This window comes from Camellia sinensis, chromosome 1 (assembly GCF_055761805.1).
Source record: "Camellia sinensis isolate YWXY chromosome 1, ASM5576180v1, whole genome shotgun sequence".
NCBI classification, from domain to species: domain Eukaryota; kingdom Viridiplantae; phylum Streptophyta; class Magnoliopsida; order Ericales; family Theaceae; genus Camellia; species Camellia sinensis.
Genome location: NC_138961.1, coordinates 42,085,259 through 42,112,109, shown reverse-complemented (window position 1 = coordinate 42,112,109; position 26,851 = coordinate 42,085,259). Strand labels below are relative to the sequence as shown.

Here is a 26,851-nt window from a genome sequence, read left to right as displayed (position 1 = left end):
ACATCATTATATGACTTCTTGTTCCGTTTTCTTTGTCCATGTCAATAGCTCATTTAATGAGAGAGAGAGAGAGAGAGAGTTGTCAAATTTGGACAAACAGTAAAGTTGTCAAAAATAAGTTGATCAACTATCCCATGGTACACGGTCTTGGGTAAAACTCACTCCAAAAGCTAGCTCTTAAGGTGAGGGTGCCCTCACGTTTATAGGCTTAATATTACTGTGATACTCAGGCGATGTGGGTCTTCGCTTCACACCCTCCCTCACGCCTAGTGTACTCACTCGGCAGCACCTGCAGCGTGTAGTCCAGGGACATGCACCCTACGCTTATATGCTTAATATTACTTTAGTACTCTGGCGATGTGGGACTTCGCTTCACACCCTCCCTCATGTCCAGCGTGTTTACTTGGCAGCACCTGCGGTGTGTAGGCCAAGGACACGCACCCTATCCATCCTTGAGTACTCTGGCTCTGATACCATGTTACACGGTCTTGGATAGAACTCACCCCAAAAGCTAGCTATTGAGGTGAGGGTGCCCTCGCGCTTATATGCTTAATATTACTTTAGTACTCAGGCAATGTAGGACTTCGCTTTACACTCCATTCCCCAGTTCAAAAAAAAAAAAACTACCCCATTCTCACTTGACAATGCTGCTATGTTAGAATCTGTAGGTTATATAAATTGAAACAAAACAAATTCGAAAGCTAACTTTGCATACCCACAAAGAAGAAAAAAGAAAAAAAAAATGGCATTTCCACTTTCAACTTCAAGGATGGGTTTTGGGCTGTTCCAATTATGTTACTTGTGGAGTGGCTATATCTCATAGTCACTCCCACCTCCACGAATACCTTTGTTGGGAATGAGAGTGATCGCCTTGAATTGCTCACCTTCAAGACAATGATAACACAAGACCCTTATGGGGTTGTGAACTCATGGAACAATTCTAACCATTTTTGTGAGTGGAAAGGTGTTAGATGCGGTCATCGGCACAAGAGAGTCACCATTATAGACTTACAATCCAGAGATCTAGTTGGTTCCTTGTCTCTTCACATTGGGAATCTTAGTTTCCTTCAAGAGTTGAGGCTCAATAACAACACTTTTCGGGGTGAAATCCCTGCTGAAATTGGAAATCTGTTTAGGCTGCAAAAATTGAACCTGAGCAAAAATAATTTTGAAGGAGAAATTTCAGCCAACCTTTCTCGCTGCTCAAACCTCACATACCTTGGTGTAGGTTCCAACAATCTAGTCGAAAAATTCCCCGAGGAGCTTACTTCATTGTCAAAGCTCATATACCTTGGAATTCACTTGAACATTTGACAGGAGGTATTCCTCCGGTCATTGGGAATCTTACTTCTCTTGTAAGAATTACTGTGGCTTATAATCCTTTTGGTGGAAGTATTCCAAATACCTTGGGACAATTGAAAAATCTAAGTTTCCTTGGATTATGTGTCACTCAACTCTCTGGTATGATCCGTTCTTCCATTTATAACCTCTCCTTACTAACTTTTTTCTGTCCCTTATAACCAACTTCATGGTAGTCTACCACTGGGCTTTGGTTCGATGTTTCCCCATCTTCAAATCCTCCAGCTATATGGTAACCAATTTACTGGACCTTTTCCGCTTTCAATATCCAATTCTTTAGACCTAGTAAGTTTTGATGTGGGAGAAAACAACTTCAATGGGAAAAAAACAAATGATTTTGGAAGCCTACAGAATCTCAGGGAGATAACTATATCAGATAACCATTTCGGAAGTGGGGAACCTGATGAACTAACCTTTCTTGGTTCTTTGGTCAATTGTAGCAATTTGGAAAAGTTGAGTATGGAGAAAAATCAATTCAGAGGGGTATTACCAGATTCTGTGAGCAATTTATCAAACCATCTCTTTTTTTTTAAGGCTTGACGAAAACCAAATATATGGAACTATTCCTTCAACAATAGGTAATCTTGTCAACTTGGCTTTGTTAGGTATGTACAACAACCAATTCACCGGCGAAATTCCCCCTAGCATTGGTAATCTTCAGAAGTTGCAAAGGTTGAGTTTTGATAATAACAAGCTCTCGGGAAAAATTCCAAATTCCATTGGAAACTTGTCATTGTTGACTGAACTTTACTTGGTGGGCAACAGAATAGAGGGGACCATACCCTCAGGTCTTGGCAACGGCCAAAATTTGTTGTTGCTGCACTTATTTCAAAATAACTTGAGTGGCACCATTCTTGGAGAACTCTTGAAAATCACATCTTTATCAATTTCATTAAATCTAGCTCAGAACTGTTTGTTTGGTTCCTTGCCTATTGAGGTTGGAAACCTCAAAAATTTAATGGAATTGGATATTTATGAGAATGGGTTGTCTGGTGAAATTCCTAGTAGTCTTGGTAGTTGTACTAGCCTTGAAAACCTATACTTGCAGGAAAATTTCTTCCAAGGATCTATTCTTTCATTAGAAACTTTGAGAGGGATTGCAGACTTTGATCTTTCTCATAACAACTTGTCTGGCAAAATTCCAACATTCTTAGAAAAATTTTCCCTACAAAAACTCAATTTGTCATTCAATGATTTTGAGGGTGAGGTACCAATGAAAGGAGTTTTCACAAATGCGAGTGCAATATCAATTATTGGAAATGATAGACTTTGTGGTGGTATTTCCGAATTACAACTACCCAACTGCATCACCCAAAAATCAAAGCATAAGATGCCTCTTTCACATATATTACCAATTACAGTAGCTTCTGTACTTGTAGGAGGAACCCTAGTGTCTCTCTTTATAATTCATTGCTTCAAAAAGAAAAGAACAACTCATAATACAATCCCATTGTTGAAAGAATCGTTCTTGAAAATCTCTTATGAAAAACTCTTCAAAGCAACAAATGGTTTCTCTTCTGCGAATCTGATTGGTTTTGGTAGTTTTGGTTCTAAATATAAAGGGATTCTTGATCAAGATGGGGCGTTTGTCGCTGCTGTTAAAGTACTTAACCTTCAAAACCGTGGAGCTGCAAAGAGTTTCATGGTAGAGTGCAAAACTTTAAGAAATATTCGACACCGAAACCTGGTCAGGATCATAACTTCTTGTTCTAGTGTTAATTTTCAAGGAAATGAGTTTAAAGCACTGGTTTATGAGTTCATGCCTAGTGGGAGTCTAGAGGGATGGCTGCATTCAAGTCCAAAAACTAATAATGGGCAAAATGAGCACTGGAGACTCAATCTTCTAGAAAGAATAAACATTGCCATAGATGTGGCTTGTGCACTTGATTATCTTCATCACTAATGCCATACACCGATCATTCATTGTGATTTGAAGCCGAGTAATATCCTTCTTGATCATAACATGTGTTAGGTTTTTATTCTTGGCAATCCCAGTTAACAAAACTCCTTTCAGTTGTACTTGTTTTCGCACTTTTATTTCAGTGAGGCTATGATTTTTTAGATGCGAATCCAACCCGAATTGTACCTTGCAGAGAAGTTTGTGGTGTTAATTCTTTCCAGGAGGGGTTGAGGGGCAGCGGCCTTGAAGCAAAATGCAAAAATGCATTCAAAGTTGCCTGTCCGCTCGAGCGTCCATTTCCCCGCTCGAGCAGAGAATGCTTGGTTCCAGAAGTTTGGCCTGTTTGCAAATATGCTGTGAGGCAAGTTTTTAAGCTCGAGCATCCATTTCCCTGCTCGAGCATACATCCTGGTTTGGAACACGCGATATAGAGTCCCCGTTCGAGCGCCCATTCCCACGCTCGAGCGGACCTCGCGATTTTAGATTCTATAAAAGCTCAAGTTGCTCCAAATCTAGGATTACGACTTCCAGATCTTCTTTGAGGGTCCTAGGGTTTATATCTAGAGTTTCTTTTCTAGTTTTCTTTGATGTTTAATTGAGTATTCAACTCACGGTTTAAGAAGGATACATCAAAGGATTGTTTGCTTATTCAACACAAAAGAGAGAGTTGTTCTTCGGTGGATTCTAGAGAATTCGAGCCTGAAGCTTTGGTAGATTCTAGAGTGGCTCATCGTTGTGATTTGACATCGGCGTTGTGGATTCAACGTTAGGCAAGACAATTCTGAGGTGAAGACAGGGTTGGAAGAGGCACATTGGGGTCGGTTCAATTCGGGCATGGATTCGCTAGGTAATTGAGAGAACACTTGTGTAATTCCTTTATATCTTCTTAGTGGATTGTTTTGTGGCTTTTGCCCGTGGTTTTTTATCACAGTTGGAGGCGCTCCAATTGTGATTTTTTCTACTTAAAATCGTTGTGTTGATTTGTCTTGATTGTTTAATTGGGATTGATATTTACTGCTTAAAATTGATACATAATCACAAATCAATATCTAGGGGATTTCTAGGTTTTTCAATGGTTGCCCCGTGTTGGAGATTTTGGCCTAGCTAGATTTTGCCCAAAGCTTACCATTCCTAATCAAAGTATTTCAATTGGAATAAGGGGATCCATTGGATATGTACCTCTAGGTAACAAATTCTCTTTACCCTTCTTTTACTTTGACATATGCCTATTCTCGGATGAAAATTTAAAGTTCCAAACAAAATATAAGTTAGCTATCATTGAAGGAATGTTAAATGGGTACTGATTTATCCATTTCTCAAGATGGAGAATTCCACATGGTTACCTTAAGACCTAGTCCGTAGCTAGTCAACTGTCAGTCATAGAATTAATATACGGCTATGATTTCCATTGCTAAAACTGGGAATATGTATAATGTACTGCTTTCATATTATTATTTTGACATTCTCGTATACTAGATTTGATTGTTCCTTTTTTTCTTTTACAATATTTTTGTTTTTAGGCAAAACAAATCATTAGGGGTTTTCAATGTGAATTGTTTTAATGGCAGAGTATGGTCTTGGAAGTGAGATGTCAACTTACGGTGATGTCTACAGTTATGGGATCCTATTATTGGAGATAATAACAAGGAAGACACCCACTGATTGCATGTTTGAGGAAGGCCTTAATCTTCATAGCTTTGCTAGGATGGCCTTTCCTGACCATGTTATGGAGAATGTAGACCCGGTGCTCCTAGATAGTGACAAAGAAAAGGCAAGAGCAACAGCAGCAGCTACTACTGTTGGTGCTAGAACTTGGGAATCAATTCAAGAGAACAATGGCGATAAAATGGGGGAATGTCTAATTTCCATAGTCAAGATTGGAGTGGCATACTTGATAGAGTCACCACAAGGTCGAATGAGATTAAGTAATATCCTTCATGAACTTCATTTGATCAAGAAGAAACTCCTTCAAGATGAACTTTCAACAATGTACAGAATTGATCATTTCTTGCTCAATATTTTTAACTTCCTTCTTCTATAGAATTGCACCTATTGTTTCTGTTGCATAGGATTGATCCTCCATGAATTGTCCTTGTTAACAGGAAACCACAAAGATAATTGGACAATGGTGGGAGCAAGCATGGCATGTTTTCTATTGTGAGATTTCAAATTAGTTTGTCCTTTTCCATTCAAATAGAATTCATGACTATTAACCAGAATAGTATGACACTAACATTTTTTAAAATCTAACCCATTTTGATTGAATTTTTTCTTTAAATTAATAAAATCAACACTTGTCATGTCCTTTTGTAGTAAATTAATAACATTTTTTTCTTTGTATAGTATTACTCTAAAAATGTTGGCAACCATGCCCTTCTGTGGGTATTCTAAAATACTCAATTTGATTAATGGTGATTTTAATAATCAATAATGCTATTATGGTGCTTAAACTGAATGAATTATGTTAGCACCAGGAACCAATCTAGATTAAAACTTGTTATATCATTCTATATTAATTTTCTACATAATTTTTGTTTGAATAGCATTACTCTAAAAATATTGGCTACCATGCCTTGTGTGGGTATTCTAAAAGATTTAATGTGATTTAATTTATGTGTTTGAACTGCATGAATTAAGTTAACCCCCTGAACCAATCTAGAATGAGTTTATATTTATGCCCTTGACATCTCATTTTTGCTCTTTGCTAACTAAATTATAGGACAATGAAGCTTGAAGCTTGCCAAAGCTGTGAGAAATGGTAACAGCTCAGTCAAAAAGGAAGAGGATTATGCTAATACTTTTATATTCAAACTAGGAACCTACATGTCACAAGTATATAAATAGTTTGATTATCAGACTATTTTCTGTCTAGTCCGTGTGAATGATAACGTACTGTATTTGTGTGATTCAAGCTTATTTAGCTCTTTAATTGTTATCCAATAATATGACTTTCTTTGTTTCACGAACTGTGTATATACATTTGAAAAGAGAAAGTTACTATTGAATCCATGAAAATGAAATGTAGGTGTATTCAGACTGATGTTAAGGTCATAGATGAACTCTTAAGAGGGGCCCTTCTATTTTTTTTTTGCTATGAAGAAATTTCACAAGTACTCCCCGATTGAGATTGAATAAAATTTTGTACTTTTTGCTTTTTTTTCCTTTTTTTTTTTTTTTTTTTTTTTTTTTTTTTTTCAGATTTGGAAAATATACTTCCTAGGAAGAATGGCTATATAATAAAAATCCACACAAATTCACAATGACTGATGTGCGGGGAGCAAATATTCAGGCAAGCCCGCACTCCTTTCTTCCAAGCTCCTATCTGTCCGATCAATCTGCGAGCACAACGGCGGTGTGTGGCCGGAAAATCCCTCTACATAGGGATAGAGAGAGAGAGAGGACTAAGTTGTATTTCGTGTTTAACTCACCAAAATGTCATCTGCCCCAGCATGGGGGGCGCAAGCTCGCTTATATACCTTCTGCGCCCCAAATCTACTCCCATTCGTCTCTCGACACGTGGTGTTGCTATCCCATCTGTCAGCACAAATCTTGCTGAACACCACCTAACCAAACTGCCAGCCCACTTTACTAGGAGCTCGGTAGCCGGGCTGAATCTTCTCGGCTATCAACGGCCGTGTTGTGTAGCTGGCCAGAGCGCTCCGCTCGCCGTGCTCAATGAGGACCGAGCTCGGTTGCATCCCGGCATAGCTGAGCTCGGGATAGTTCATGCTGGTTGTCGCCGGCCCCCCTCCCGGGCTAACTCATGAACCGTGGAACAACAACGTCGTTCCTACTGCCGGACATCTCACTTGCCCGGCCTCTATACCATGAAGCTAAGTAGCTCGGTCCAACCACGCCTTGCCTTAACCGAGCAAATCCTTTCAGGGCACGGGCCGCGCTACCTCGGCCTAAGCTTGTTCGGCCCAAATCTGTCCGGCCATTACCACGGTCCAATCCCGATCATAAATCTCCCTCTCAATTGCCCCTTAATTCCGTCCGCGCAAGCGTGACTAGGATTACCTATTCTGGCCGGGGTAACACTTCCTTGGTCCTCGGTTTGCAATACGGTGACTGGGCTAGTTGACATGCCTGTCTTCAAAACTTGCCCGATCGACGCCTCGATTCACCATCCTGTCTCTTCGATACTGACGCCGCCGTCAATAGGGACACGTGTCGTGCCCTGATTGGCCTCGAACAGCCAAACATCACGTCCGTTCAGATTCAATTTTTTGGTGGTCTTCCTCCCTTATATACGCCATTTCCTTCTTCATTTCGTCTTTACTGATTTTCCTTCATCCTTGCTGATCCAGAGCTTCTGCCCTTCCTTTCTTGCCATTACTGAGTTCGTGTTCGAGGAAGTAGTCACTGCTCTCAACTGGTAAGTTCTTCAACCACTTTTGTTGTTATTTCACTTGGTATTTCGCATATTAGGGCACTAAATCCGTAGGTTTTAGGACATAGGCACCCAAAACCGTCCCTAACCCTTCACTCTCCTTGTTGTTCTTCATTTTCTCTGATGAACACTGAAGATCTGGGGTGGACCGGGCACCAGGTCTTCCTTTGATCCAAAAAATCATTCAGACCGAGCAAATACGCTGTTTGTCCCAACCTTAGTAGAAATCGGGTAACCAAATGACTTGGCCGTTCAACCGGGCTAACATCTGGTCTGCTTAAGCGATCGGGCTCCTTGGTTAGCCTTATTGACCGAGGTGGTTTGACACTCTTCATGATCGAGCTAAAGTCAAGCTCGTTTTGCGTGACCACGCTCCCTCTTACACTTGCCATCCTTTTCCTACAGAGTCCAAGGGGACCACAGACCATTACTGAGGCTCTCAAAGACCGAGCAGTCATCAATCACTAGTCTGTGCCAAACCTCCTCAGCCGAGCTAACTTAGCCGGCCACACATGGGGCGCTTCCGCTTCCTTGTGGACACTCCAGCTGCCTTGGCCACTTTCCGAGAAGAGTATGGTATCCCGGCAGACGTTCATTTAGAGCTCGACGCCATAGACACCAACCCTTGGGGCAGACATGACCAATGCCCCTTCACCATGCTGTCCATTATTGAAGGAGGCCTCCGCTTCCCGGTCAACCCTTTGATGACCGAATTCCTGCGCCGGACCGGGCTAGTACCCACACAAGTTTCAACCAATATTTACCGAATAATAAACAGGGTCCACGAGCTGAACAACCGGCTTGGAACCAACTTAGGTTTAGCCAAGATACTCCGCCAGTATACCCTTGGGCACACAAGCGGTGGTCTCGCTTACTACCTAAAAGTACGGCCGGGCAGAGAAAAAATAGTGACCGGCACCCCAGACAAGGACTTACACGATGACGACTTCTTCTAGGTGTCTGGCAATTATGAAACAGCCGATGTACCAGGCTTGTTTATTAGCAAGAACTTCGGTTCCATATGTAAGCCATGCTAACTTGCTCGGTCAATTGCCTTTGTTCCATATTCTGTATTTTAACATTTTTCTTCTTTCCTTTGTAGTGATCCAAGCCTTACAAGCCAACTACCACAACCTCAACGAAGAAGCCATCCGGACCGTGCTCCGCTACCGCCACCAGGATTGTAACGAGCTACTCGATTACGTCCCAACATATAGATACTCAGCTTCGCGCCGGAGTAAGGTCACCGACTTCCTCTGTGCTCCGTCACCTCCTCTAGACCCAACACTACCGGACGTGCCACTAATCCGGTTAACCGAAGAAAAAGAGATGGAAAAACGAAGCCGTATCAAGAACCTCCTCACAGCAACTTCCACCGAGACACCGAGCGTCATCACCCGCTCTCCAGCTGTCGATCAATCCAGCAGGGCCGTGGTTGCGCTAGCGTCTCCTGCTGCCGAGGAAGCCAACCAAGACAACCGCCGGGCTGGGAAACGGCCTCACGCAGACCCCTCTGCCGAGCTAATTGAAGAGCTGACGACCGAGCAACCCGCCGTCACCGTCGACCCAACATCGGCATGGCGACTGCGGCTCAAACACCGGGGTAAGGAGATCCCGACAACAGCTTCCGTGAAGGGCGACAAAGAACATCCTCTCGCCTTTGACCTCTCCAAGGCCCTTCTCCTATCGAGCGACGTGGTCGGCAGCGACCATGTTCCAGACACCCGGTTGGTGAAATCGGCCGTGAAGTCCATGACCAGGGTAAGAGTCTCAAACTTCTACTCAAATTTTCACAAGTATTTGCACGGTTTCCTCTTTGATCAATCTTTCTTATTGCAGGCCATCCAGAAGCAACACTTGGTCATGGAGCGCATTCATCGACTGCGGCAGAAGGCGAATGACACAGCCAGCCAAGTTCAAAGCCTTCAAACTGAGCTCGGCCGAGCAAAGTCTTCACTGCAGATAGCAAATGCGGACAACTCTCGGTTGCTCGGCCAACTTGGTGACGCTGAGAAAGAGAGGGATGCGCTCCAAGCCGAGCTGGATGCACTGAAAAAGTCTAGGGAAAAGGTGCTGGAGGACGCAAATAATGCTGGCTTCAAGGAGGCCGAGGACAGCTACAAAAAACAAGTCTTTGCCACCCAAGATATATACTTCAAAGCGGGTTAGAAGTCTGCTTGCGATCAGCTCGGCCAAGGCCCTGGGACCGACGTGTTTGCCTCTCCGCCGGCTGTCTTCCTACCGACCTATCTCGTACCGTATGCCAACGACGTCTTCAGTGCGTTGCAGGTTGAGGTCGAGGAAGGACTCGAAGGAGAAACCGAGGCAAATGATGTGGAACAGGACCGCCAAATGGAGGAGCAGCATGGCCAAACTGAGACCGGTGTCCAAGACCAATCACCAATGGTCAACTTGATGGCAACTGAGGATGAATTCACTAACCTTTCCCCCTTGGCTTAGTTTTCTTTTTCTTGATTTTTGTCTAAGCATGTAACCGGGCTAAGTTCCCCACCTTTTGTACTTGTTTTCACATCAATGAAAAAGCTCTAATTTCATCAAGTGTTTGCATGGCCTTAAAGCTGAGTAACCTCAATCGGACAAAATACTTCGGCAACACTAACCATCTTGCATAACTTAATTAACCGGAAAAGACATCTCGGTTGCTAGCATATAATTGAATAAATCATCAACTGTTTCAACCGGAACAATACATCTCGGTTTGAATAAATAATCAGCATAGTCAACCGGAGTAAATCATCTCGGTTGCAATCTCAGAGTTGAACAAAACATCAACGCGTTCAACCGGAATAAACCATCTCGGTTAAGAATCTTTAAAGTTGAGCAAATCATTAACTCATTCAACCGGAGTAAATCATCTCGGCTGAGAATCTTCAAAGTTGGGCAAATCATCAACTCGTTCAACCGGAGTAAAATCATCTCGGTTGAGAGTCTCCAAAGTTGAGCAAATCATCAACTCATTCAACCGGAGTAAATCATCCCGGATGCATTCTCAGAGTTGAGCAAATCATCAACTCGTTCAACCGGAGTAAATAATCTCGGTTGTAATCTCAGAGTTGAGCAAATCATCAACTCGTTCAACCGGAGTAAATCATCTCGATTGCAATCTCAGAGTTGAGAAAATCATCAACTCGTTCAATCGGAGTAAATCGTCTCGGTTGCAATCTCAAAGTTGAGCAAATCATCACCTCGTTCAACCGGAGTAAATCATCTCAGTTGCAACCTCAGAGTTGAGCAAATCATCAACTCGTTCAACTGGAGTAAATCATCTCGGTTGTAGTCTCAGACTTGAGCAAATCATCAACTCGTTTAGCCGGAGTAAATCATCATGGTTGAGAATCTCAAAGTTGAGCAAAACATCAACTCTTTCAACCGGAGTAAAGCATCTCGGTTGAGAATCTCAATTAAAAAGCAACAATTAGAATGCTAAGGCAAAGATGAGACACTTCTATATATTGACAAAAAGAATATTACATTCTGAAGTGTAAGGCAAAAAATTCCTTTGCACGAAAAGACAGCAAAAGCTAGAAATAATATAGTTTGAGGTTGGCCGCATTCCATGCCCGGGGTATTCCTCTACCATCCAAGTCCTCCAAGTGGTATGCCCCCTTGCCCGCCAGACCGGTTATCTTGTAGGGTCCTTCCCAATTTGCCCCTAGTTTGCCTTGACCTGGCACCAGGGTATTGCCCAAGACCTTCCGCAAGACCCAATCAGTGACTTTGAACGGTCTGGGGTGCACCGTTTTGTTGTATTTCCTTGAGAGCTTTTGTTGGTAGGCGGCCACATGGATGAGAGCCTTTTCCCGGCGCTCTTCCACAAGGTCCAATTCTTGGGCGATGGCTTCAGTGTTCAGCTCGGGCTCAAAATTTTCACTTCTGAGGGTGGGCATTCCAACTTCCAAAGGTATGACCGCCTCTATGCCATATGCCAAAGCAAAAGGGGTTTCCCCGGTAGATCTTCGCGGGGTTGTTCGATATGCCCAAAGGACTTTGGGGAGTTCCTCAACCCATTTTTCCTTGGCTTTTTCAAGCCTTTTCTTCAACCCATCAAGAATGGTCTTGTTTGATGCCTCGGCTTGACCGTTGGACTGCGGGTAAGCCGGAGTAGAGTTGTGGAATTCAATCTTCAAGTCTTCACAAAATCCTCTGAAAAGGCGCCCGTCAAATTGGGTGCCGTTGTCAGAGATCAGAATTTTGGGGATGCCAAACCGCGTTACCACGTTCTGCCAGACAAACTGCTTGACGTCTTTCTCCTTGATTGTTGCCAAAGGCTCTACTTCAACCCATTTGGTGAAGTAGTCTGTGGCCGCGATGAAGAACTTCCGGTTGCCTGGTGCAGTTGGGAGTGGCCCCACTATATCTAGCCCCCACATTGCAAAGGGCCAAGGGCTGGTGAGGGAAAGAAGTTCCTTGGCCGGCTGGTGGATCTGGTGGGCAAACTTCTGGCACTTCTCACACTTGCGAACATACTTCTGTGCGTCGGCTTGCATGCACGGCCACCAGTAGCCTTGCGAAATAGCTCGGTAGGCCAAGGACTTGCCCCCTATGTGACTGCCACAAATGCCTTTGTGAATTTCGTACAAGAAAGCTTGCACGCTGCACGGGTGCAAACACTTCAGGTAGGGACCGGTGAAAGACTTCTTGTATAAAGCGCCCGATGGAGAGAGCCAAAACCGCTCTGACTTCACTCTCACTTTATGTGCTTCCTTATTGTCGGCTGGAAGGGTCCGCTCTCTGAGAAAAAGGATGATAGGGTCTATCCAAGAAGGACCTAGCTCGGCGCAGTGTACTTCTGTCTGCCCGGTTTCCTCAATGATGGGCCTCGGAAGGAATTTAATCAAAAGAGGGTTGGGGGATGCGCTGTCGACCATAAAAGCAAGGCTGGCCAACTCATCTGCTCGGCCGTTTTCTTCTCGGCCGATCTGTTGGACCCTGATCGCCTGAAATCGCTTGATGTGGTCCCTGACCAGAGCTTGGTACTTCATCATTCGGTCATCCTTTGCTTCGTAAACCCCAGAAACATGGTTAACCACAAGCTGGGAATCACTATAAACCATTAACTCGGATGCTTGCATCTGAAGCACACTCCTGAGCCCGGCCAAGAGCGCCTCGTACTCTACCTCATTGTTGGATGCTAGGAAGCCAAGGGTGATAGAATGTTCAATAGTCAGTCCATCTGGTCAAATTAGAACTATGCCTAGCCCGACACTGTGACGGTTTGAGGCTCCATCAACAAAAAATTTCCACATTTCGCCAACAAAGAGCTTCCAACAATCTGAGCGGTCCTGAGAGGCTTGAAGGTTGATGGGATCACGGTTGCTCGACTGCTCAGCTTCCAGTTCCGGGTTGAGCGGTTCCACTTCAGCCCCCCTTGGTGATTCGGCGCCGAACTTAGCAAGTTGATCCATAATGCCTAAGTCCGTAGGCGAATCGCCAGGTTGCGGTATTATGCCGGCTGCAGGCTCTGTGCTGAGCGGTTCCATTTCTCCCCCCCTCAGTGATACGGTACCGGACAGAGCAGGTTGGTCGGTGTAGACGTCCCCGAACGCCCCGAGAGGATGAGTCCTATTCTGTTCATCTGGGCTTACTACCGTTCGGACTCTCAAATTCTCACGGTTCTAAATCTGAACCAAAGAATCCAAATCGGGAAAATCGTTTTGAGAAAACAGATTTTTAGAAAGAAGTGCCAAACATGGACTGCTTTGTCAGATACAGAGTCGCCACCTAAATATTTTTTATGGGGAAAATTTAGGAAACCCTGACTCGTTTGCTTAAGGCCACGTGTCCGTCATCACCAAAGTTGTCTCGGCTCAGGAACTTGGGTACGATTGGGGAAGGTCAGCTATGAGCACCCCCACTCGCCCGATCCGAATATCGGCCTCTACTGACCATGATATCTAGTTTTGAAAACATTATGCGTTCTTATTCTGGTTATTAGCCTAGATTTACTATGTGATGCGCACAGCAAAACAAGTATAGACTGGGTCGCCTGAATTGGAACAAAAACATTTCATGTTTGTTTTGAAAACTGTTTGCTACTCGTAAGTAGGCTTAAAATGCAGATTTTGCCACCTGCAGGTGGGCCTAGAAAACATGATTTTGCCACTGTCTAGTGGGCTTAAAACTCACAGTCGATGCATTATTCCAATTTAGATAAGCCAACCTTCTTCCACAGGCATTCAGGCAGATATATCACATAAGCGCATAGCCTCATGGTAAGCATGTTGTCATGTTAACATTCACACTCATGCGAGATGCTAAAGCATAAATACTTACATCGTACTCCGTGCCAAAGCAATGAACTCGTTAGTAATCATGCATGATCCTAGTTCAATGTTAGCATGATGTACTGAGCCCGGTGCATGCAAGACTGATGAATGATGACGCATGCATAGAATAAGGTATGATAAATTAAATATGCCCTAATACTAACCATCAAAGCAGGTAAGTAAAAGGGAGAAAGAAGTGGGGGTTGGAAGACATGCACACACGCACCCACACTTATTACAAATTCGCCCTCGCTCGGAGGGACCCAAAGAATAATACAATCTGAATAATGAATTAACTGACCTAGCTAATTAATTATTACAAATTACCTAATTAGTTAACAAACTAACTAAGCTAGGAAAAACAGTAAACCGCCTCGGGAAGAGAGCTCAATGCGATGCATGCTCGGTCCTGCTCGGGAATTCACTGCCATGCGCAATCTGCCTCTGTTTTCCCTGCTCTGCTCCTCTGAAGACTGTCAAAGTCTCAAAATTGCTTCTCTGGATATTGGGAGACACCACCGGCTGAGTATAATGGCCACCGGCAGTGGTGTGTGATCACCGGCTGTTGGTGAAGATATCGGCCCAGGAGGGATTGCCGGTCGGCACTGGACACTGCCGGTCGGCAGAAAGTTCCTGCAGAATCTGTTTGACAGCAGCAAAGGACAGAACTTTGCATGGCAATGCAATTCGAGCCATATATGCACCTACCAAGCCTCTTTTCATGTGTATGACTCAAAGGGACATGGTCCTTGGTTCTAGGACCATCAATCGCGCATTTCCATGCGTGATGGCCCAAAGAATCAAATGTGCATTTTGATATGGAATGCAATGCACATAAACAAACCAATGGAACTCGACCTCTATCACAAGCATTTCAAGAGGCCAAGCATGCATGCAAATGGAATGCAATCCTAAGCATGCGAACTAAGGATGCGACATAGGAATGCAAATGAGCATGCAAGAAATGCAAGGCATAGAACAATGCAACTAACAAGTGTGCAAGGCTAATGTAGGCATTCAAGCATGTAAGCCAACATGTGACTTCATTCAGTTATGTGATTTCAAACATGCAACAACTCACCAATATGCTACAACATACAAGGAGAGCATGCAACAAACAAAGGGATGGACTTAAAACAAATTTAGGCAAATCTAACTAGGCCTAAAACAGTGGCCAAACACTTAAGAAATGGGACCAAACACACTTGCACACATGCACATGTTAATGAGCCTATACTTAAGCATACAAAGGCAACTTTCAAGCACATTTAAAAGAGGCTAAGTATGGACTAATGACATGCAATGTAAGCTTTGGAATCATGTTAAGATGGTGCCAAACCAAGCAAACAAGATAGGCTAAGCATGCAACATGGTCCAAAACTTAAGGCTAACAAACCAAAAATGCAAAGGAGCTATGCAATACATAACAAGTATGACTCAAGCAATTTAAAACAGAGCTAAAGCATACAAAAACATGCACTAAAGCTTCACAAAGCTAGGCCTAAAATATGCTAAAACGAGGGCTTACAACCTTGGGCATATTAAGGCCTACACATGGCATTACAAGGTAGGTATGCTAAGCATGCATGGTGTACCAAAAACAATTAAAAACAGAAGCATATTATGACATAATAAGCACAAAAATCAGCTAAGGCATGGTCAACATGAAGCTTAGCTAGGTGCTCCCTCAAGAGGCCAAAAATGGTCCATTTCAAGGACAACAAGGAGAGGGGGTGGCCCTCTCCTCCCTAGGACCTCAAGGCACCATCCTCACCTCTGAAATCCCTCAAGATTTCAGTGGTGAGGAGGCCCAAACACCAAGGTCCCGGAGCTCACTCAAAATAGCATAAAAATGGGGCCTCTCAAGGCCTAAAAGGGGTCAAACACCTCAAAACCACAAAACACTCTAAACAAACTATTTAGAGGGCCCAAAAACAGAACTTTTTTATATTATACACTAAGCTCGAAAACAGTTCTAAAATAGGCAAAAATGCAATACAAGAAAGGGGTAAAAAGGGGTAAGGTTGTTACCCTTGAAGACCTCTTCAACAATGGTGGACCAGCTGCTCCTCCAAGCTCAAAACCACCCAAGAACCTCAAGAACAACCTCTTAGAACCTCAGTAGCCAAGGGAAGGTGTAACACTATGTGTTTGTGTGCAATAGTAAGACACAAATGCACTTATACACACACAAAGGTAAAAAGGAAGAGAGAAATAGAGATAGGTGAGACACAAACCCTAACCCTAATCCAGAGCTCTCCTCTGTATATTTTCTAACCTTTTTGTCCAACCCTAAGGCCAAGAGAGGAGGTTGTAAAGCTTACAAGGTAAGCTAACAAGAAGGCCATCCCTCCATACACGTGAATGGAGGGGAACAAAATGCCATACAACTATTTTAAAATATCTGCAAAAGCAGATGAACAGTAGTCGGCTGCTCAAAATTGCCATCTTGACAAAATGGATTGCCGACCGGCAACAAAGAATGCCGACCAGCAATATACATTGTCGATGGCAACAAAACACCAGCCGGTGGCCTCTTGCCATGGCCGGTGATGTGTGGGGATGCCTCACAAGGCATTCCCTGCCCTTCCAAGGCAAAACACAAGTGTTTGGTGCAAGACCAGACACAACGCGGTCAAATCGAGAGATCCTGAGGCAAGGCGCGTAAGTCGAGACCTCCGGGAACTCAAGACGAACACAAACATGGATGATCACCGAGTGTTCCAACGGTGACGTCCAAGTCTTGAGGACGGTCAAAAATGGGGTATCTACAGGCGCGTGGCCGAGACCTCCGGGAACTCAAGACAAACACAAACGTGGGTGATCACCGAGTGTTCAAACGGTGATGTCTAAGTCTTGAGGATGGTCAAAAATGGGGTGTCTACAGTTGCCTCTCTTTGACAGAACTCGAAAGTCATAACAATGACGGAAGTGAATGTCAAAGCCCAGAGACGATCCATTTTTGACAAGGCCGAAGACTCAGACAAAGCATGCAAGACAATAAAGATATGCGCTCGAAGGCAGGGGAAAAATGCAACTGACGCTGCAAGAAGCCGAGCATAACTTATGATCATGCAAAGAAAGCTGTAACGAAGCACATACAATGCAACAGTTTCAAGCTAGCATACACAAATCCAACTACACTACAATGCAGAAAGGATATAAGAGAATTATGTACTTCTCACTAGGTTTCACGCGAAGAATACAATACCTGTTCGGTTCGTCTGGTTGCACCAGCTTCAAGTGAAAAGTACATACAATATCGTGCCTGCAAAAGAAAGCAACTTAATAGGTACAATATCGTTAGCAACATGCAAAACAATGCAATCGAAAGCTGCGTGACAACACAATGCACTAACAAGTGTGAATGAAGTGCGCAAGATAGCGCGATGCGCCAAAATAGTGCGATTGAGATGCATGCAAAATGCGAGCAAGGTGCACAAAATAGTGCGATGATATGCAAAATTACAAAACAATGTAAAATCAATGCAAATAATATGCAAAATTACGAAACAATGTAAAATCAATGCAATTGAATCATGATCAAATCATGAACAGTTCAAAACCACACAAATGTCATAAGGATGATGGAGATGCAAAATCCACCTACCATAGAAAAGGTGCCGCAACCCTCAAACCACAATACCAGCAGTGGAACAGGCGCGTACACATGCAGAACTATGAGTAATGTAGACAGACACAAGAACAAGTAATTGGGTGGAATGACATAAGTGGGGAATGACCCACTAATGAAAGAACATGATCCTAAATGCTGGACGCAACAAATTACACTACAATGTAATATATACAATGGATAAGGCCTACGGCCAAACCATATCTTGCCTAGGAAAGGCATGGACACATACAAACCGCGTTTAACACAGAAATGGTGCCGTCACCCTCAAATCACAATACCAGCAGTGGAATAGGCGCATACACATAATATCATAACTGTGCTTCAACGTGAAAAAGTATGGGCACATACCTGACCAAGCTGAACAAGGAAAGGCGCAAGCCATAGATGGATGTGATGCAGTGAATGCATGCAATACAAACTATGTACAATACAATGAATGCATGACAATGCGCTATTTACAATGAGCGCATGACATATGCACTATTTACAATGCAACCTACATACTAACATGCGATGGATGTAGTGGATAGGGCCTGCGGCCAAACCGTGTCTTGCCTAGGAAAGGCATGGACACGTACAAACAATGTTTAACACGGAAATGGTGTCGTCACCCTCAAACCATAATACCAGCAGTGGAATAGTTGCGTACACAAAATCTCATAACCGTGCTTCAACGCGAAAAGTACGGGCACATACCAGTCTAAGCTTAACATGGAAAGGCGCAAGCCGTAGATGGGGGTGATGCAGTGAATGCATGCAAGCTACAATGCAATATATACAATATGCAATGGATGGATGTAAATACAATATTTACAGTGCAATGCATGACATATGCACTATTTTCAATGATGCATGACATATGCACTACTTACAGTGAAATGCATGACAATATGCACGTTGGTTTTTTTTGTTTTTGAAAATGCATGAAAAGTGCATGATGATGCATGTTTGTTTTTTTTTTTTTTTGGATGCATGACAAGTGCACGTCTTTTGATATGCATGTCAATGCACAATGAATTTGAACGCGCGATGACGCGCGTCGCTTGAAATGCATGACAATGCATGTGAACTAGAATGCGCGATACCGCGTGTCGCTCGAAGTGCATGATAAGATGAAAGCTACCGAAAGTCGTTCGGGCACGACAAATACCGAAGGACTTGCACTTTCAGAGGATTTAAGGTCTCCTAGACCGAGAGTATTTAAGGTCTTGCCAGACTGTGGGGAGGTACAAGTCGTGCATGTTACAACGCGTGTGCATGCAACGGATGATGTGTGCTACAACACATGTGGACATGCAAGCACCAAAGGTTTTGCACCCTCAGAGCATTTAAGGTCTCCTAGACCGAGAGTATTTAACAATGTGAGCAAAATGACGTATAACTCAATGCGCGTTCACGTCAAAGCATTGTAAAGCAACGCGTGTGAGACAACTTTCGAATCTTGAAAGAGACAAAAGGATACAAAAAGGATACACCACACCCGTATTCAAATGCTATACATAGAAGACACGGTCTGAGGTCAAAACGGAGACCGGTAGAGCTTCGGAAATGCACTTTCTTGCACTGTCTTGAGCAATGAAGGCCCCAAACCACACATCTAACCCAAACAAGGGTGTAGGAGGCTCACCGACCACTGGAGGAGGTCACCGGCCATCCACCGACCATCAAAACAGATCACCGGCCATCTATTTGGCCGACCGGCCAACAGTGTGGCCGACCGGCCAAATCTGCCTGAATCGGGGCAGTTTGGACATTTGGCCACGGGACTTTTAAAATAGGGCCTCTAGCCCTATTCTTTTCACTTCCTCTTGCTCGAAATCTCTTCCCCTCTCCCTCTAGATCACTTTTCTTCCTCTTTTACATTTCTGCTTTACATTATCTATACTCTGTACATTGCACATACTGCGATCTGCTTCACACTGACCATATACTGTACACACGGTACACATATAATCTGCTTTACACTGACTGCACACTGCACACACTGTACATTCTGCATAATACACTGCACAATACACGGTTCTGCGATTTTTGCTTCATTCTGCATTCTGGTTTATCGGATAAGCATACTGGTATTTGCTCTGTAGTTGTTGGTCTACGCCTACTTCTCAAGGCTTGCACCAGTGCCTGACGAGGAGACTCCCCTCGGCGTTCTATTCTCGCGACACTTCATTGTGAGATGCGTGCGGAGACCCCGGGAGATGTTCATATTCTTCCGCCGCTACTTCGACACCATTACCGCCACAGAGGTATTTTCAACTTTAGAGTTGATTTCAAACTTCCCTTTGCATTGTATTTTCAATAATAGTAGATAACTGACTATTACCTTCAGATCACCTGGCAGCCCTGGGCTCCATTGCCAGCTGCGATTCGAGAGCGGTTTGCCGGTGCTGAGGAGTCTGCCCAGTTTGGGCTTCTGTTGGAGGGCCTGGTCTATCGGGCTTGGTACTTAGGGGAGCGCTTCCTGCGCCAGACCTTTGGTTTACCAGAGTAGATAGTTCCAGGTCCGCCTCCTGTCCATATGAGGGACACAGAGAGGTACACCCCGGAAGAGGTGGTCGATTACACGATCGACTGGGATGCTGAGGGCTTCAGGGGCGAGGGCGACTACACAGAGTACGTCCAGACCTACATCATACGGCCTTTGAGCAGTGGTCGTCGAGCTGAGAGAGAGAGAGGCCAGGGGCACCGACAGCTAGGGTAGGAGCGGGAGCAGGAGTACCGAGGGTGGCTCGGACCTGTGGCAGGAGTGGGGCCCGGAGAGAACGAGGGGCTAGTTGGCCAGCACTGCCCATGACGATGACATGCAGAGGGCAGGGTGGGAAGACCTATCAGATCCCCTTCGCTCCCCCTCCGGCTGATCACGAGTTAGTCGGGTTCTACGATTTACCCCCGGTATGTACTATTACATTTTGTATCTTGCATTGTCATTCCATTTCATTTGATGTTTCGCAGAATACTGATGTTTCTAACACTTTCGCAGGCTTCCTCCGAGTATACTCGCCAGTCCCTGGAGTTGACCGCCTCTGTCATGGGGATACTCCAGCGGAGCCTCGACCTACTGGCCATTTACAGTATTCTGGTATGTTCTTCTGACCACAGTCTCAAACCATACATAAACTGTTTCACATAATCTGATGCATCGCATTGTCAACACAACACTCGATACACGACCCTTACGGCATCTAATACATTGTAGCCCACAGACTGTTCACAGCATTACTCACGGCATTCATACACTGCACTCAGTCACTGCATTTTGTACTGATACACTGTTCACAGCATTCACACACTGTACTCATACACTGCATTCTGTACTGATACACTGCTCACAGTATTCATACACTGTACTCACACGCTGCATTCTGTATTGATACTCTGTTTTGTGTAGCATACTGATGCGTTTGCCATTTGTGCTTTTCAGCCTCCATTCCAGATGTCGGCTGCATGAGGTGCTCCAGTTGGGCCTTCTGTTCCTACCCAAGGAGGAGGGCGAGGTGGCTTAGTACATCCCCGCACCAAAGCGGGGCACACTCATGTTGGGAGCAGCTCTCGAGCTCCAGTCCTAGATGATGATGATGAGTCCGAGGAGGAGGCGGAGGCAGAATCGTTCGAGGAGGAGACTGGCGATGGCTTGGGCTCGAGCTCGGGCTCAGATGGTGGTGCTGATGACGGTGCTCCTGGACCTTCGTCCAGGAAGAGGAGAAGGACAGACCTTCAGGCCTGAGACCATTTGATGCTGATCCAGATTTTTACTACTTTTGTTTTTTGTTTTGTTTTACTTTTTGTTGATAGCTTGAGTACCTTGTACTGCCGCGGGCAGGTTTTTTTTTTTATATTTTCTCCAAGACTGTGTACTTGAAAAGATGATGAAATGAAACAGACTTTTTGTCTGAAAAAGTGTTACATTTGTAAATTTTGTACATTGCATTGCATTGCATCATGTTACACCTCAATGTAAATGAGATTGATCTCCTGTCTGAAAATCAAACACTTGTACTGCAATAACCAGGTAACGAACCAGCTATCGATAAAACAACTTGCACAACCCACTGCTCATTTTGAACGTACAGCCCATAACACAGCACTTGGTTTATTCTGCACACAGCGGATCCACACAGCTCATACAACACACTGCTTGTTCTGAACACTGCTCATTCTGAACTCATAGCCCATAACATAGTATTCTGTTCATTTGCACACGGTCAATCTTGAACAAACAGTCCAACCTGAAAAGACAGAATACAAAGGTGGAAGCTGTCGAAGCTGAAACACACTCAGATACAATCCGGAATCCATATGTTCACTGTTTCCAAGTGACCCAGGTTGAACCCCTACGGTGTTACAAAAGAACCAAACCTGTTTTGCAGAAATGTGGAGAATGACAGCACTCTGAGCACAAAACGATTTGAGAAAAGGGTTTTCAACCGGGAATTGAGCCTACGACTGAACATAGTGAAAAAGACTCAATAACGAAAAACAAAAGGTAAACAACCTAAACACAACGAGACACGCCCGGAACCGACTCAAAACAAGAGTAGAGGTAAACAAAACAAAAGACACGAGACACAGACATGTTACAAAGGCGAGAGACCTCAGATCATGAGGAGCCAGTTTCTTCGAGTATTATTTCCCACCCTCTTCCCATTTGTGATTCTCGCATCACTCGGCCCTCAGGCTCGGTTTTTCTCTTAAAACCCTTTTGCTCACTTTTTTCTCAGCGCACATCTCTCTATTCTTTACTCTCTCATTTTTTTTAATCCCTCCCCAGATATCGTCGGTGAATAAACAAGAGGTTGTGGGCTCATGCCCAACACTGTTAGCACACAACTATTTCCTTTGGTGACATTTAGTCGATGCCTTGGACGAGGGAGTGGAGTGTCTTGATCCATTCTGGTTCGTGCTTCGCACTTGGCTCGATACCTCGTCGCTCGGAGGTTGAGAGAGCTTCCAGTCCTTTAATGACAGCTTCAGCTGTGCCCTTTCGGCAAGTATGCTGACGACCGGGGAAAGACAGGAGGCCTGACTCAACTGTGCCCCTAGTTCATCATTTTGACCATTTTTTGTTTTGGTTTTCTAATAAAACAAATTTTAACCAAAATGAGAGTTAGATTAACATACTTGTTCAATTTTTGATTTAAAATCATGCAAGTCAAGCTATGAGCACTGAAAAATTTCCTTTTTTGGGTCCAAGAAAATGGTCCAGTTTTGGAAAAGATGGAATAATTTTTGCGAAAATTAATCAACCTCTGTAAAAATTCTCAAAAACCATTTTTTGCAAAGGGCCACTGCTCAACGAGCACGTAACCTACTCTCGAGATGCACAACCTCGGATCGGAGGTAATGGAAAATTGCCCCTTGTCTCAGAGGGCACAGCACGACAACGGGAAGTTGCCCCTGGTTTGGACGGCGACTCATGGCAACGGAAAGTTGCCTCTTGTCTGGATAACGCCGCAGCATACTGTGGTCAGTCTTCATTAGTGATGATCACAACCGAACTCTTGGATACAGAGAAAACGAAGATGGTCAAAACCAATATATGGATACAGTCACTTTGAAAGTGCGTGGGGCTGGACTTCAGGATGAAGTTGCCTACGTATCCCAAACATGGGAATCAAGCCTTACGCAATTTCGAGGTTTGGGTTCACTCGTGTTTTGACCCCCACCTTCTACGCTCTAACTTTTGCCAAGGCCGCCCTTCTGGGTTTTCAACCTTGCGAGCTTTGTTTTTCTTTTTCTTTTCAATTCTTATCCTTTTTTGTATCTTTTTCTTCTTTTCCCCCTTTTTTTTTTCTCTTCTCTCTTCTTTTGCATTTTTTTCTTTTCTTCTTTTTTTTCTTGTTTTTTTGTATTTTTCTCTTGCTCTAACTTTTGCATAGGTCGCCCTTCCAGGTTTTCAGCCCAGCGAGCCTCTCGAAGGGTAAAAGTGTAACAAGTTCGTGCCAAATGGTTTTAGGGTTTTGAAGCCATCCGTATTCAGGAGAGTGGCTGTTGTATTGATTTATAGAAAGATCCATCTTCGACTCTTCGAGCACATCGGACATTTTTGCCCCTAGTTTGGGGGGTGCTTCTGTTCTAGCTTCGGAAGCTTCTTCTGATGAGGTCTGATCTTCTTGATCTGACTTTGGTGTCTCTTGTTCGAGGGCTGCTTCAAATCCGGCCAAACAAGCCTTGCATTGTGGTTGATCGTTGAACAGTCTGAACCCAAGGTCCAAGGTTTGAAAGCAAGGGCTCAAGTCTCAAGGCTGAGAGCGATCCTAAGCTGCACAATCTCAAGAGCGATTCCACACTAGACTTCGCTGAACTGCGCAAAACATTTTGTTTTTGAAAGTTTTTAAGAAAGTGACAAATCGCTCGCGCTGAAGATAGTGCGGAACCAATTTAGATCAAGCCAGGGTCCTTCTCAGTACTCACGTTAACAAACATGATTTCAATCATTAAGGGCTTAGCATGCCTCTCTTTCTCTCAGTTTGATCAAAGTTTTGTAAAACCCAAGGAATTCCTTCCTTTTTGTTTTCATCACCGCAGTGTTCAAAAAGTTTTGAAAAACTTAGGTCAATGTAATGAATTCAGGGTGCAGAAGAGTAAGTGAGATGCTCCGCCATTTCATTCAAATTCTCTGGCACAACTAGCTCAAGGTAGTAGTAAACACGGAAAACATGATAGCCGCAGCCGTTTCATTCAGATTTCCCTGGTTGCAACTGGCTCCATAGCAGAGACAGACTCAAAAAGAAAGTACAAAGATAATTACAAAACAAAATGGTGTTCGAGGCAACAACCTCGGAATCACCTGACATTCTATACAATGGGACTGACCCGGTACAACAAGACAGACCTTTGAGCAAAAAGATTAACTCACGACAATGAGATAGATTCAAAATAAAAACAAAGAACTGACTCAAAACCTAAGCCAGAAATTACAAAACTGCATTCGCAAATGCTCCCAACAATGCGTGCCAAACGCCACATCTGAAATACACCGAGCGCCGCCCGCAGGTGGTCCAACCCCTGATCACATACTTGAAGTATCCTTGAAGTCCAACAACTCAGTGGTGACAGACTTTGCTGAGGTAGGTGGGAGGATGACCTCATTGTCGATCAAATCTTGCAATTCGTGGCGAAGGCGGAAACAACCGTCGGTGCTGTAATCGGTTTGCCGGTGGTATGCGCAGTACAAGGCAGCATCATGTATAAGAGGGAGATTCTTCAGGAGTGGTCAAGGGGTTTAAGATGCCCCTTTTTAGCCAAAATTTGAAATGCCCTAGACAAAGGCATGTAGAGGGCATGAAAGACTCTGCGCCCTCGAGGCAGGTACTTCGAAGTCTGAGGGTGCTTGCTAGACGCACTAGCGAAAGGGTCAGCAGGCACTGCCTTGGCTTTCTGATCTTTCCCTGGTGCAGGGTTGGGAGCGGAAGGAACTGTTTTGGTATGACAGGGCCTATCCCGATGTTTCGCCTGGCTTGAACTGCCCTCGGCTGGAGTGGGGAAAGCATCATCCGCAGCTTTAGTGGTGACTGCGAATACTTGTTGTTTATTCATCCCCCCGGCTTTCAAAGCCTCGACTGCCCACAACAGTTGTTCAACAGGATCAGCATATGTTCCCACTTTATTCTTACCTTTAGCCTCAGCCTGATCAAGGATTTGGGTTGCTATATCAGAGCGGAACCCGGTTGTTGTTGACACATCATTGCCATAGCTGGAGACAACCTCAGGTTGGCTGAGCTCGATCACAATTCGTCCCAGTAGCGGGGGCTCTTGTGATATGAAATTCCCGGCATATGGTGCAGCTGGTGGCAAAGCCGACATTCTATAGGCGAGATCAGCCACGGACCTCTGGAGGTCACCAATCATTCCCATCAACTCAAATGTGGTGGGCTCACGAGCTTGAAATAACTGGGGTGTCCAGATCGGGTGTGCGACAGGCGACCTGGGCGGATGCGGTACATCAACATTGGTCTCATCCTACAAGATGATCCCTTGGTCTAATGCAGCTGTCATAACCACGATTTCCTCTGAACTTTGGTCATCATAAGTATGCTGGACTTTGAACGGAGATTATGCAACCGGTGATTGATGGATCAGACGTCTGCCTTGCCTCAGCGAAGGAGAACACCAAATCTCTGACCCCAAAACTCTAAACTGAAAGGGAAAACAGGCAGCATTTCAGCCCCAAACGGAATAGACACAGGTGTAGCTGAATAACTGTACTCTACTACTGATCCCTATTCCCCAGAAATTACCGCCAAAAAACTGAATCTGATACCCACAGATATAACCGATTGCCCAAAACACTAATACTGATGCCGTCAGGCCTGGTACTAAACTTGCAAACTGATATGTGCGTTCCTGTAGAAATACACTCTAAAAGCACATAGAAAGTAAAGTAGAGCCAAAACACCCCTATACTGGGGTAGGGTTTCCCTGTCCTATTTTATTAGGAGCTAGGGTTTCACTACGCATGCAGCGGTTTCAAACAACCTATAATCGGGTAGCCACCTGTCCTAGTTTGGAATGGCCACTATGGATTCCGAATATGCACTAGGTTGAATGGTCAAAAGGGTGCCCCGATAAAACCGGGGTTTGTGTTCCCATACTGGCAGAGCCCGTAACCGGTCAACCTTATGGCATGCAGCCCCAGGCTAACCGCTCAGGAATAGCAGATGGCAAACACGGTGTCCTAGGCGCACCAATGCACATGCAATGCAAAGAAACACATAAGTGTAATCAAAACAAGATATCATGAGTTCGAGTCAAGCTCTCTAAACTCCCCAGCAGAGTCGCCAGAAACGGTAAACGTCCCTAAATGTCCTGGGAGGATGAGTCCCGTTCTGTTCATTTGGGCTTACTATAGTTCGGACTCTCAAATTCTCACGGTTCTAAATCTGAACCAAAGAGTCCAAATCCGGCAAATCGTTTTGAGAAAATAGATTTTTAGAAAGAAGTGTCAAACATGGACTGCTTTGCCAGATACAGAGTCGCCACCTAAATATTTTTTATGGGGGAAATTTAGGAAACCCTGATTCGTTTGCCTAAGGCCACGTGTCCGTCATCACCAAAGTTACCTCGGTTCGGGAACTTGGGTACGATTGGGGAAGGTCAGCTATGAGCACCCCTGCTCGCCCGATCCGAAGATCGGCCTCTATTGACCATGATATCTAGTTTTGAAAATATTATGCGTTCTTATTCCGGTTATTAGCCTAGATTTACTATGTGATACGCGCAGCAAAACAAGTATAGATTGGGTCGCTTGAATTGGAACAAAAACATTTCATGTT

The 26,851-nt window shown here is 44.3% G+C and overlaps 1 protein-coding gene across 1 annotated transcript; it reads left to right on the top strand.

Annotated features, from left to right (window-relative positions):
• The first annotated feature begins 792 nt into the window (after nucleotides 1-792).
• LOC114258104 (uncharacterized) lies at nucleotides 793-3,262 on the top strand. Its single transcript, XM_082874739.1, has 4 exons — nucleotides 793-1,228; nucleotides 1,318-1,461; nucleotides 1,640-1,811; nucleotides 1,894-3,262. The coding sequence occupies exons 1-4, from the start codon at nucleotides 793-795 to the stop codon at nucleotides 3,260-3,262; spliced, it is 2,121 nt and encodes a 706-aa protein (XP_082730865.1).
• Nucleotides 3,263-26,851: the final 23,589 nt, after the last annotated feature.

Bases quoted from the DNA above. Each gene is read 5' to 3' on its own strand.
- LOC114258104 (XM_082874739.1), top strand. From the start codon at position 793: ATGTTACTTGTGGAGTGGCTATATCTCATAGTCACTCCCACCTCCACG. The intron at 1,462-1,639 runs GTATGATCCGTT...CCAATTCTTTAG, and splicing joins ATGTGTCACTCAACTCTCTG to ACCTAGTAAGTTTTGATGTG. The intron at 1,812-1,893 runs GTTGAGTATGGA...TTTTTTTTTAAG, and splicing joins AATTGTAGCAATTTGGAAAA to GCTTGACGAAAACCAAATAT.